This window comes from Neospora caninum, chromosome XII, assembly GCF_000208865.1.
Source record: "Neospora caninum Liverpool complete genome, chromosome XII".
Taxonomy (NCBI): domain Eukaryota; phylum Apicomplexa; class Conoidasida; order Eucoccidiorida; family Sarcocystidae; genus Neospora; species Neospora caninum.
This window is the reverse complement of record NC_018398.1, coordinates 3,080,070-3,093,167: the sequence shown is the minus strand read 5'-3', so window position 1 is coordinate 3,093,167 and position 13,098 is coordinate 3,080,070. Positions and strand designations below refer to the sequence as shown.

Sequence of the window (13,098 nt, the reverse complement as noted above, 5' to 3'; positions counted from 1 at the left end):
TCACGTGTTCCTGGTAACGATAAAAGTTTTCGGGATATCGTTTTTCGGCCGTTGCCTTTCAGCAGGGCGTGACCGAACTCTGGAAACCAGAAACCACCAAATGAACAAAGCTTTACTTTTCCTATCCGTTATGTTCTGGGGGCGCATGCTGTTTTACTTCCTGAATGTCTTGTGTTTGAGACGTTCATCTCGTTGACACACAGCTGGTGTCCCATTCGTTTCCCACCGATACTCTCCGCGTCGTTAGGGAAGCGATGTACATACCGCGTCGTCTTCCTCCACGGAACGAGGAAACGGGACGAGTCGCTCGTGACATCCGCCGAACTGGGGCCGTTCCCTGTTTTCCAACCCGTCGTTTCCCTGCGTTTCGTTCACATCCCGACAGGCAAGAGCCTCAGATCCGACAGCGCGTGGCACTGAGGCTGTGACGGCCTCTTGTCATACCGTGTTCCCTGCCTGTACCGTCGGATTCACATGCGCCGAAAAAACGACACCCGAGTGTTGGAAGGTGGGCGCGGCCAATCCAACGATGGGTGATGCTGGCCTGTTCCCGCCGCCCTGTCGTACACCGGTAAGTTCCGAGATCTCCACATTTTTCTGTTTGCTGCGATCTTGACCTGGCAGAATTTGGGTGACATGCGGCAGCTCTGTCTCACATCGGACAGGCACTAATCCAAAAGGACTTTCCCTTCCTTCGCCGTTGCCATCAGCTGCAGGTGTGGGCCTGCAACCCTTCTCCCGTTCTGCGCTGAACCCGCCAGCAGTAGACTCTCGTGTGTCGTAGAACAGGACTCTCCTTGATGTCCTAGACTGGTTCGCCTGACCGTTAACGGCTAGCGAATGCGATTTGCGGGACTGTTTGTCGTCCGCGGAAGGCGAACCAGAGTCCTCTGAGGCCGCAACAATGCTGGCCATCGTGGACGCAGCAGACTGAATTCTAACGGTTGTGCGGCGTGTCATGCTAGTGAGGGTGGGGACTGGAGGCGGAATTTCTTCATCTGGGGAATACTCTAGAGGCTCCGGTGTCTCAGGTGTGTTCTTACGAAACGAGCAGAAAATGCAGAGACCCAGGAACAAGAAGAGAAGTGCAGCGACTAGGAGCCAAGCTGCTGTAGTCAGCCGCTCGACAGTAAACCATCGACGCCACGAGAGAGGCGCAAGTGTCGTGGTGAGCGCGACGACAGTAAAGAGTCGAGCAGGGAGAGTGGTGATTGGAGGATAAGTGGAACTTGCGGTGTACGCAAAATCATACTGAAGACGGCACGTTTCATTGCAAAACTGCATCTCAAGGACGTCGGGGCAGGGATCGACTCCGGGGCCAGCAGCCTCTCTCAAAATCTGGCGTCGCCGAAGTTGGCGACAATGGAGACATTCAGACCACGGTCCTTCTTTGAAAACACACGATCGACGCTGATCGATCAGAGCCTCGGTCCTTTCAGAGTCGGATCTGGATGGGCAAAAGGGCCCCTCTGAAAAAACACAGCCAGAAAAACTGAATCGACTGTGTAGAGCAAACAAGTGCACGGGTTCCTCAACACCACTCTCGACAAAAAGGGGCTAGAAGTTTCCGATCAGCTTGTGGTCCTGAGAAGCGATCCGAAAAATCTTCACGAGTAAGATAACGCGGTGTGTCTGTTTGTAAAGAGATCTGTGTAGGTCCCTCAAAACCGTCTTTTGCCAAAGCGCATCATGTGACAACTTCCGGGTTACAGTGTGTGCGCAGTGCTTATGCGTTTTTTAACGGGTTGCCGCGAGCGGGTGGCGGCTTCTCGGCAATAAACAGAGCGTAGGGAGCATTATTGATTTTTCTGTGACAACGGGAAAACCGCTTCACTCAACGAGAGGCGTTGGGGGCCCTAGTTGCCGTTAAAAGCGATACCCTGAAAGGCCTTCAAGAGCGCTGCGCGAAACCATTTTTCTTGAGTGTATGGCAGCGCTTTTGGTGAGCTGGGGTTTCCGCCTCAGGAAGAGCATTCAGGAATCTCTTCATGTGGCAAGGTAACCGTAGTTAGCGTGTAGCCTTACGTGTGTCTAGCATCAGTATGCATCTGCCCCCGCAAACTGGATCACCGGCGCCATCGAACCCAAAGCGCAGAAGTTCTCTTTTATTTCAGCTACGTGGGAGACGGCAGTGACTTCATGGGAAAAGGCATGTTCGGGGGGGTGTTCTTACGAAATGTTTCTGGCTGACTAAGCCCGTCCGAGTGAGCCTACACCTTTTTCGGGTGTCACTTACCGCCACATGGTTTTCTCTGTATCATCTCGCAAGGCCTGCCTCCCCACTGGGCTTCCCGCGTCTTTGTAAACATTCGGGTCGAGAGACAGTTGGCGTCACAGAGACTCCATTCACTCCAGTTCCCCTGGCAGTCGAGCGTCGCGACGTCGAAAACGAGCCTCGCAGTCTCGGAGCGACACGCCGAGAGACCGAAGAAGCCCTCAGGCGGACAGGAACCAGAGGCCTTGCCTATGAGTTCCGCTTCAGCCAAGATAATCTCGCGATCTACTGAGCTGACATGTGCCCAGCACTCCAGTGTTTGCACACCGAACAGTCTTATGTGTTGCCAGGTCCATAAAGACACCGCCCAGTTCTCTAGGGGCTCCAGGATATTGGCGGGAGGAATTCTGCCAAGGAATCCTTCCCGAGATGCCAAAGCATTCTGCTGTCGATCATATGTGACACACGTGAACCGAGCGCCTGTGTCCCAGTCCCCCGGCTTCACGAGAAATGCGAGAGACACTTCCCAAACGTCGCTCGCCTCCTTCAGTTCCAAAGTAAAGGCAGTGGGGCGAGCTTCGAACTGGGCGAATGTCTTCACATCGCCATCCGAGACCCGAAGGGCATTTTGCTGTCCAACCGACGAGTCCTGGACAGTAGCGACGCCTTCGTACACTCTGGAAATTTCCAAACGCTTACAGGCTCCCTGCCGACAGCTTAGGGAACGAATGACCCCAGGGTTCAGAGTGCACGTCGTATCGTCCTTCGGCACAACCCCCTCCAAAACTTCGTGTCGGTGGCAAGTGGAGTCGCAGGAAGCTTCCTGATTCCACCTTGCAGCACATCATTCGCAACAGAAATCCTCTCCACGAAAGTCAGGACACGAAAGCCTCAATATAAACGAAGTGCTAGACGAAACGTGTCTGTCCTAGTCAGTTACCTGCTCGTTCTTCTCTGTCCGTATGACATATATGTATGTATACATATATATATATATATATATATACGCATACGAATATACGTAGGGGCAAATGCGTGTGAATATATATGCATAACTGCCCAGTGTGGTTTCCCTGCACTTTGAAGACAACCAAGCCCGGCTTACTTGACAGCGCATGATGGGTCTTCTGTAGTTTTGTAGACGCGAACGAACTGTAGCTTGATGGCGGGGGACGAGCCGTTGGGCCAGAGGGTTTCGTGCCCCCCGGAATCATTCCCTCTGGAGAACCGAGTGACCCAGAAAACAGATTCGTCCGGAAGCGGTAACCAGTCTGTAGTGAAAGCCCCGTTATTGAGAACACTCCCGAGGATCCGTTCCATGGTGAAAGTCGTTGATCCGTCAACCTCTCCTTCCGAAATACTCGCAAGAGTCGTCGTCCGGCGCAGCGCGCCGCTGTAACCCACCAAGAAGCTATTCTGGGGTCCAAGAGGACTGATTCGGGGTTCCGAATATTCCAGGACACTTTGCCCACCGGACATTTCTTTGATCGAAGTCAAGGTCCCTTTTCCGTTGATAGTCCACTTCGCCACCATGAGCTTCGCCTCCTGAATCTGTCCCCAGAAAGGGACGCCTTCAGCGAGGCGCGTTTGCGTCAGTATGGACCTTCTCCAGAACAGCAGCCAATCACCTTGTTCTCCAAGTGGTACGATTTGAGCACGTGAGTCCACTGCGACGCTTGACGGCGTCTGCAGGGGTGTACCGGCCGTCGGGAGGACTGCCTTGGAATCGACAGCCAGCACGTCGTTGATGAAGACACCCGGAGCGTCGGGTTTATCGCTCGTACAGACGCTGGCCCATTTCCGCGTCTTGGGGTGGACGCGGCTCATGGGTGGCGACGAGCAGCTGGAACACTTCTTGTTTAACAGACCGTTGTTCTGGACAAGGCTGCCGTCATCCGCTATCAGCTGGGTGAGACACTGCGGCCACAGAACGGGCTTGTCGCCAACCAGATCCCACTGATGTGTGTAGAAAGTGACTGCGTAGCGAGCTTCAGTCGCAGTTCCTCCACCCGCGTCTGCCCAGAGTGCGTTGGCTTGGCCGTGGCCGTAGTCGAGATACACATCACTCGCAACGAGAGTTTCCCACTCCGGCGTTTGCCCGTCTCCAGGGGGAATCCTAACGATAAAGACCGACCCGTACCTACCGCCATGCTGGGCGACGTCCTCTGGAGAACCCAGTCGGTAGCCATGGCCCCTGCCCGAGGAATCTTTTTGCCATCCAGATTCCTCACTCCGCACTGCCTGTGCCGCATTAGGCAGCTCGTAGTGGTAGCAGTCTGCCGAGCCATGAGCCCAGGGTGTGTCTCCAGAGCACATGCGTTCTCCCTTGGGCACTGTGACTGAATGGGCGCCGTACAGTTGAGCGAGGCAAGAAACGTTGGCGGTATCTACAGATTTTTTCAGGTTTACTGTACACGAGCTGGAGCCCGTGCACACGCGCGCCTCTTGTGGAGATTTGCACCGAGCTGTCCAGAAAGCAATCACCACTTTGTTCGAATTCGCGCCCTCGTGTGGGCCGTGGACCCAGAATCCGAGCGCTTTCAGTTCCGGATACTTGGCGAAGTTTGCATATGTGAAAGCGGAACGAGAATGCAGCGTGCTACCGACATAGTACTCTTGCTGAGCTCGCTCGCCCTTATAGGTGAAGAACTCTACACGTACTCGACAAGAAAGAAAGAGAGGCTCGGTTCCCACGTAGGTATTATTATATCGTTCCTGCTCCGGACACCAATTATACATGACAGCGAGCTTCTCTTTCGTGAGGGGTACGAAAGCAAACCGCTCAAATGCAGCGTATCCGGTGGAAGTGAACGCAGTTTCATATTTAGCTAGTGTCAGGGGAGCTTTCACCTTTCCTCTGCTCAAACTCTCACCCAAGGGCAAGCTGCCATGTTCGATTTTAAGGTAACAAGCTGTTAGGAGGGGCGTTGTCAACAGCAGCGATCCCGCTAGAGAGAAGAGCACAGCCACTGCGTGCACCAACGCACACCCCCTTCCCGGAACAAAAACATACATCGCCATGAAGTTTTCCTCCCCTTCATGGCCACAAGGGACGCAGGCTGTGGGAATGAAGACTGACGGATCGCAACTGACACGCGTGTGTCAGCGTTTTGTCGCGTTTGCTGCTGATCTTAGTCCACCTGGTCACGGAAGAAGGCTGCGTGGAGACGCGGGTTCGAGGAGGCGTTTCATTGTTCGAACGAAAGCAAAAGTCGTGTTCCACTCCGTTATCCTTATTTGATGGAATTAGTGTGCCAGAATGTTTATGAAAGAGGCTGGGCGGCGGCGTTTGCTCGACTAAAAAAGCGTTTCTGGCTGAGACTTCATCAGTGTGGACGGCATCCACCGAAGAAGACGCTGCAGCAGTCCATGTACGAGAAAATGGATCTCTGCCTTGAGGAAAGTGCCAGAACACCTAGAAGGAAAATCTGAAGTCCAATGCTACCCCATGCCTCTAGCTCGTTTTGCGCCATTGGCAGCGTGCTTTCAACAGACATGTATGCACCGCGTCCATGACGGAACGGAAGGTTCTGACGTCATTGCAAAGCCGTTTTCTACACATGCGCAAGCAACCTCCTGGTGGTGCAGCGAATGCTTGTTACGTGCATCTAACTTTGTTGAAGAAGAGGCGCGCGAATGCAGCCTCAACGATACTGTGTGGGGCAAAAACCCGAGCAGCTGGTACTCAGCGTCCTGTTGGGGGCGCAGAAAAGAGTTTTCGAACAGGCAGTCAACACTCATGGGGCTGCAGGAGACGCGAAGCTCTGCCGAGCCTCGCACCTTTCTGAGGTGGCAGCTTTCCTTGTGACGCTTCAAGTGCCGTATGCACAGTCGAGATCGACTTCTTGGAATTCACCCTGCTGCTTTCCCAAACTTCTCCCACTTGCGTCGGCGAGTTAGCAGCCGGGAAGAGAGACTTTCCTTGCGCGAAGCCGTGACAGATGCTGGCTTTGTTACGGCTCTTCTGCGGTCCTTGGGGCCTCGGCTCGAGAGTAACATCGCTTTTGCGAAGGCACTCCCCTAAGTTGCCTTGGAGCAAAAACGGTGCCCCCCAATAGCTGGCCCAGACGTCGTGCCTGTACACTCTTCTAGAACCGGCGTTTCGTCTACTCAAACACTAAGAAATGCTTGATACGTAATAATTTAGATCTGCTTTCGCAAAACAGAATGCTTGGCACTAAGTCTCTCGTTGAGCGATGCCAGCAACGAAACTAAATCAGGCAGGGCTGCCTTGTTCTCCACACAAAGCCGCATCGACTGTCAAAAAATTCCCTCTGAAGCAAAGGCATCTTCCAAGTGCTTGGGCTCTGAGCAAGTTCGAGCAAGCAAACGGTAAACGGAGTGTGATGAGTTCCCGTCTTCTTTCGCGCAGTTCAGATATGTTTTTAACTCTCCATCGCACTGGTGGTCACGTGAGGGGTATGGCCGACATAATATGTGAAGATCTTTTCCCCCAATGCCGATTCATTGCTAGCTCAATGCAGAGGTGCCACAGAACGTACTTGCACGACTTGCACCGGTGGGCATTCTACCCGGTGTTCTACCTCTGAGAGCTTGACTAGCCATGTGCGGAGACACAGTGTCTTGTCGGCCCGGTGACTCTCTCCGTCGAGTTTCGGCAACGCTTTGGCAGTTAAACGTGGGGTCGCTTTCTGTGTTACATGCTAACAAACGAAGAAACCACAGACACGGCAGAGCGATGTTTTTTTTTTGCGTTGAACACTTGACCCTCTGGCATCGTCAACGAAGCTGGCGTCACCGATGTCTCTGGCGGCAAATCGCTGCGGCTGGTTGCGCCCGACCGAAACTGAAAGGGATCGCCACGTGGAATGACGTAAACTGTGCCGCAATTTTGAAATTGTCTTATTGCGTACAACGACCACTGGCCAGTTGTACATCTGCCACCACTTCTTTCGTGGCAACTCACCAACCATGCAGGAGACGGAAATCCATTGACAAAGCAGTTGCGTGTCCAAGCAATTGTGCTTTGCACACATCCCTTACAAAGATTTTACCAACATTGTGGTTCTTCTGCTAGGTGACGGACTATTCAGAGGAGGGGAATTGGGTCTCAACAGCTGCTTTTCCTCAAGCTTCAATGTCACCTCCTAATACTACTGTGACACACATGCAGTCGGCCGGGAAACAGCGGTGCGTTTCTCTCAAGTTGCTGAGTGAAGCGCCATCTTTCTTTGTGGCCGGCATCTCACTATGTGTTTTCCTCTTGTCTATTGCGAACTGCTTCGAGCGACTGCTACCAGCTACCGCAGTTCAGCTTTCAAGATCCCCCGTCTCGGGAGAGAAAGCCGCTCACCAGAATTCCCCATCCAGGTCTCCCCTTGAGTCCAGAGAACCGTCATTTATTTCTCGTGACAGACTGGTGCCAGAACTCCCTGGTTCTCGAAATTCCTTCCTTGCTAGTGGAGGCCCATCTGTGCATTGGATTCGTCAACAAGAGACATCAACCAGGTCGTCTTCCTCAGAGCGCCCGGTGGCGAAGGTGAATTAAGCGGAAACAATCACTTTCAATGGACCGTTGCCAAGAGGAGGTGCTGGGATTCAAGGCGGAGTTGAAGATGCGGAGATAAAGGCCGCCACTGGGGTGTGCTTGAGGATGGTAGAGGCCGAAACGCACCAGTTCAAGGCGGCTCTACCCCCTTTCGGATGCCCCGTCGATACTGTCGAGTGAGGCCACAAAACGAGGACAAATTTGTGGAACCTAATCGTTGTACCAACGGGCGGAAGAGCCTGGGCTCGCATACAATCGCACTTCGCACCGATGAACGCATAGAAGTAGGACAAAGGATGAGATTTCAAATGTTTGACGTCCGAAGACGGGGCCTCGTGTACTGGTTGGCATGTGACCCGGGGGGCATACGTTTGGAAATGAAGGCTTTGTTGCCCACTATACGCTAATGACTGTGGTGGATTTGAATCTCTAATTAGATGGGGCCGTTGGTATTCCTTGAAGATGTTTCGCACACGCGCATGCAGTAGATTGATGGCATTCCGTCATTCAGGTGCTTGCGCTCTTCTGCGTGTCTGTTGTTTGTTTTGTACAGGGAGTGGAGAATCGCGTTTCTACTCTACGCACCTTTCGAAGGTCTTGTAGACTCGTCGCTTCCTCCTCCGTACCGGAAAGAGCTTGACGTTCTCAAGGATGTGTGCGAAAAACATGGTGCGCGGACCCAGCAGGAAACAATCTCCTCGCCTCTGCTGTACCGAGGAATGTCTCATACGGCTCGGGGAAGTACAGTGGAATTCTGTTCACAGCAGTGGCAACAGATTGCCCAAATACACTGTGTTTATCTTCATGTATACCCGCATGGTCCTCCCTTGTGGAGGTTCTCATGTCACCCTGAGATACTGACGGACGTTCGAGCAATCTAAGTCCGTGTGTCGAATGTCCTGCAGTTCAGCCATTTTTTTAATCCAGAATCCGTTTATTTTTTCTTTAAAATCAGAAGCACTTCGCTTTGTCTTTCGCGGAGGAGTTATCACGGATTAAGCGTGATACGTCCGCATGTCTTTGGATATCATCGACTTCATCTTCCACTTCAAGGATCAGGTATCCGAATCCGAATCGGAAGTCAAAATCACCCGTAAAGGAGGGATATAATGCTAGGAGTAGAGGACACCATTTCCAGTGTCACACTTCAGTTCGCGCAATGTGATCTTCTGTGTACTTGTGTGCCAGGATGGCACATTGACCCCAAGTCTCTCAGTCCAGAATGCAAACAAGCCCTCCTGTGGCTGCACTGCAAGTTGCAAGATGCGATGGTCCTCTGCAGCGGCAGGGCTACCAACTGGAAATACACGGCTCCAAGCGACATTCAGACAGCACGTAAGTTTCAGGTAACTGTGTACTTAGAAATTTTGTTGAGCACCACACTCGATCAATCCCATAAGTGTCATGTTCCAGGCACTCAACTCATCTCACACTATGACTGGCATCGATATTTTTACTCCGTGCTGTCGAACCAGAGGCGACGCACATTACAGTTACCTCACAACGAAGAGATTTCACAGGCTACGTTAGAGGAGGATGTGCCAACTGTCGAGTTCCAATGTATTTGTCAACCATGGTCGTCGTGTTCGTTTGTCATTTGTACAGAGCAATACTGCTCGAAAACAGGATCACCGATCTTCGCAGCGTGCGGGAAAGTGGCACAGGCTGGTGGTCCCGCCGCGGAGGCTTATCCACTCAGTGGGTGCAGGTAAGAACCATATGAAAGGTATCACTTTGGAAAAAAGGAGAGAATACCAGGTAGGGTGTTACAGAGGACTGAAGTGATGCAGCAGCGACCTATGCAGAGTTGGACCATCCTGTCCAGGTCATGTACAAACAAGTAGGCTCGGCATTGATTATTATTTCCTGGATGTCGATACTTTCTCAGGTTCCTCATTTGGGGGGGCACACCCAGTCCATGTTTATCCTTCGTGTCGTGCGGAAAACAAGCAAATTTGCGCTGACAGCAACCGTGCTAAAAGTTAGCGAGCACCTTAGTGTTGGCATGGCTCAATGCACGTGCCCGCTCTGTACATTTCGCTCCTGTCAGAATTCGCCATTGTTTTCTAGCGGGTTTGATTGTTTTAAAGAGGTGGAATACTCTAGCTGAAGCCCAGTGCTCCAGAGGGTGTACGGGTTTTCGGGTCACAAGGTCAACGAGGTATTCTCTATACGAGCCTTCAGCGGTACGCAAGGTTGCGCGCATGGTTCCTGTCCACTTAATGTTTACGTGTTTATGCAGGAGCTTCAATAAGGAGACTGGGCAGTCACCTCCAGGAGCCGTGATAGTGTACTCAGGCGGCCATAGAGGTGGCCCCTCTCTGTCAATCATTTTGACAGTTGCATTGAGCATTGCTAGTTTTTATTCAGAGCATCATGGGTAGTATTTTGTATGGAAGTCGTAATAAACTCTAACGAACGCGAGGGGATGCGTGCAGTAGCTAAACAGTGGTGTCTTTTCAAACTCACCGCAAGCTGTCCCAGCAGTGTCGGGACTCAAACCCTTTCTGTGGCTCGCATTTCTCACATAAATTACCTTTATCCACGGGATATTCGTTACTGTTCGGTGTCAAACACATCTGGCTGTTGATAACAGAAAGAATGAATATCTTACTTCACTAAATAAAGTGGACACCACTGCTGGTGGAATCCTTGAAACCTGCACCTGGTTATGGTAGAACAGCTTTGGGCCTCTTTTTCCAGACTCCGCTCCGCAGGTCTATAGTGCAAAAATCAGAATTACTGTGTCCGCGTACAGCTTCTTGACTCCATTCTCTTAGTCGTTGAATGGGTCTCGGGCGCGAGGGGAACTCCACGCGTTCCATGTTCCGCTTGCCTGAAAAGAATTGTTGATTTCCTGATACGTGTCCCCCTTCATAACGGAATCCCCTCCAGATCTGGAGTCAGGAAATTCACCACCGGAGCCGAAGGAGAATTGAGGGAATGTAGAAGGAAAGTGTTTGGGCGACGGGGTGCCCTCTCCAGGAGTGATAGAGAAACCGGTGTTCACATTCCCTGTTGTCTGGCCGCCGTTTGCTAGGTTGTGGCCGTCTGCGGTTGGAAAGAAACGGTTATGGAAAGGCATGCCAATCCCTGCGGATCCGCCGAACTGCATGCGCGGTGCTCCGTGTGTCATGCTTGGCGATGATAGGCCGGAGTTGCCACTTCCGTTTAGAAGGGGGACGCTCTCTTCGTTGAATTGACCCACCATAACACCCGTAAATGGCATTCCCAAGCCTCCGATGCTTCCGTCTAACGTGCTCGCACGAAGAGCCGGCGAAAAGGAAACACCCCCAACCGGAGTGTTATCCATCATAGACACGGAAGGCGTAGTCTCTATGGCGCTGGGCATATGAATGGGTCTGGTAGCTGCAGCGGAGAAGTTGGGGCTGTACATTGCTCCGAAATTGGTAGTGGAAAAGCCTGACGTTGGATCGATACTCATACCTCCCTGAAATACTGCTGGGTGCAGAGAGGCCATGTACGGGCTAGGTGCTGGGGCCACAGGTGGCAGATACGTTCCACTATCGTCACGCATCACACTCGGAGACATTCCGATTCCTTCGAACGGTGAGTACACTGGAGACATGGTTGCGAAAGTGGAGAATGCTGCCATTGCCGGAGAGTCGATGAAGTCCTGCAAACCACACAAAAACAGTATGTTCCTGTGATGGGTGAGGGATCAATATACCGCAGTTCGCACTTCAGAGCCTAGTCAGGAACTGCATCCGCAGTTTGAACCTTCCACACGCATCTGTAGTGGTATTTGATTGACTTCCTAATTATATTCACTTCTTTATCCCTTTTTTCCTCGATATCTGCTAACACTAGCTCAAACCACACGGCATGAACAGTGGGTTTGCTTTACGTTCTGCATTCAAATGCATGTACCATTTAGTCGGCAAGGAAGCTTCGAGGCAAGTTATGCTGTTCATGATGAACATGAGGATGCTCTGCACACTTCGGCCTTAAACCGCAGAGCGGGAGGTAATTGCGAGTGTATGGTGACGCAAAAGTATTGTTTCATCAGACACTAGGCTGCAAATTCGAGAGAGCTGCTGAATGGCTTGCAGGACACAAGCCTACAGTCTACAAGATGTTGTAGACTGGACACCAGAGGTTCCTACCCCAGAAACTTGGGAAAGATATTTTCCCAACGGCAATACGTCTGGGGCTCCCCAAAGAAAATGCTGAGGACTGGCTTGAACGTTTTTAGCTGCCGGACTATCCGCCTCCGGCAATCTGGTCGTCGCTGAGCCCTCATTCGCCTTGTTGCTTGGTGCGCCCTTCTGGTGTGTTTCAGAGGGCACATTTTCCTTCGTTTTCTCCTGTTGCTGCCTCTCGTAATCCCCCTCAGTTACCGCGCTTGATCCGCCGACCAATGCACTTGAGTCAGGAGTGGATGGCGCTTCATTTTTGTGGGCGGTTTCGCCACCCGCACCGTCTTCTGACAGAGCATTAAGTGCCGGAGCCGATGTTTCTTTGTCATCTGTGTCAACGACCTCGTCTTGTCTCGCAGCGGCTCCCGCTAAATCTGTCAAAGCAGCAGGCAGCGAGCATACCACATTTTGCTTTGCCGTAAAAGGCGTCTCAGAAGAAGGCGATTAACTTCCACCAACATAATCAAGTAGGACTTTCTTTTCCCCCGGTGTCTGTGGGCTATGGTGATTCCCCTCACTCTGACCCGGCCCCTCTTGAGTCAACGGTGACTTTTCTGCTCTACCTGTAGAAGATGAAAGTTGTTCTTCTGTCGAGTCAAGGACCGAACCATCCGTTGGATCTCCGTCTCCTGCCACAAACTCTGCAGCTGGAGAGGTCTCGCTTTTCGGGTTTCCTTTGTGAGAGACTCCCGACCCTCCCTCTTGGCGAATCGGACCACCGCCACTCTCGATGATATTGATATGTTTTTCCAGTTCCTCTGCATCGCCGATTGCACCATTTTGAGGAACTGAGGTTGCTTTTGCTTTTTCAGCAGAAGCTTCTGCAGATGGACCACTAGCTTCCTCGTCTTGTTCTGCCAAGGTGACCGGGGAAAAGGGGTTTTTGTCGCCATTTCCCTGCACGTTGTCAACGGGCTCGGAGACCAACCGAAGGATAGAATCATCGTTCTGCTCTCGTGTGAGGCTCATAGCTTCGTGTTCTAGACAGTGGTTACCTCCAGCCTGATCACTCTCGCCCCCGTTTTTCATTCGGCAAGATTCCCGTACTGATTGTGGTGGGACAGCCTGAAGTGATCGTCCCATATTCTTGCTCGCGGAGTCTACAGTAGCACGCGCCGAGGCACAGAACGTTGCTAGCAGCAAAAGCGCTAGAAGCAACGAGCCTTGTTCGTGGCCACCGAGATGCATCATGAAAGCCCTCAAAAATAGGATAT

The 13,098-nt window shown here is 52.1% G+C and overlaps 3 protein-coding genes across 3 annotated transcripts; 1 reads left to right on the top strand and 2 right to left on the bottom strand.

The window, feature by feature from the left end:
- Window positions 1-438: 438 nt before the first annotated feature.
- Window positions 439-5,230, bottom strand: NCLIV_064070 (conserved hypothetical protein; the record flags this gene model as incomplete). The annotated part of the gene is made up of 3 exons (XM_003885958.1): window positions 439-1,469; window positions 2,237-2,892; window positions 3,321-5,230. 3 exons carry the CDS (start codon window positions 5,228-5,230, stop codon window positions 439-441), a joined length of 3,597 nt encoding a protein of 1,198 aa, XP_003886007.1.
- A 2,599-nt stretch (window positions 5,231-7,829) lies between these two features.
- On the top strand, window positions 7,830-10,108 carry NCLIV_064060 (conserved hypothetical protein; the record flags this gene model as incomplete). The annotated part of the gene is made up of 5 exons (XM_003885957.1): window positions 7,830-7,900; window positions 8,278-8,393; window positions 8,913-9,059; window positions 9,330-9,432; window positions 9,967-10,108. The coding sequence occupies 5 exons, from the start codon at window positions 7,830-7,832 to the stop codon at window positions 10,106-10,108; spliced, it is 579 nt and encodes a 192-aa protein (XP_003886006.1).
- Window positions 10,109-10,500: 392 nt separating this feature from the next.
- On the bottom strand, window positions 10,501-12,853 carry NCLIV_064050 (putative DNA-directed RNA polymerase II largest subunit; the record flags this gene model as incomplete). The annotated part of the gene is made up of 3 exons (XM_003885956.1): window positions 10,501-11,361; window positions 11,852-12,258; window positions 12,448-12,853. The coding sequence occupies 3 exons, from the start codon at window positions 12,851-12,853 to the stop codon at window positions 10,501-10,503; spliced, it is 1,674 nt and encodes a 557-aa protein (XP_003886005.1).
- Between the last annotated feature and the right edge of the window lie 245 nt (window positions 12,854-13,098).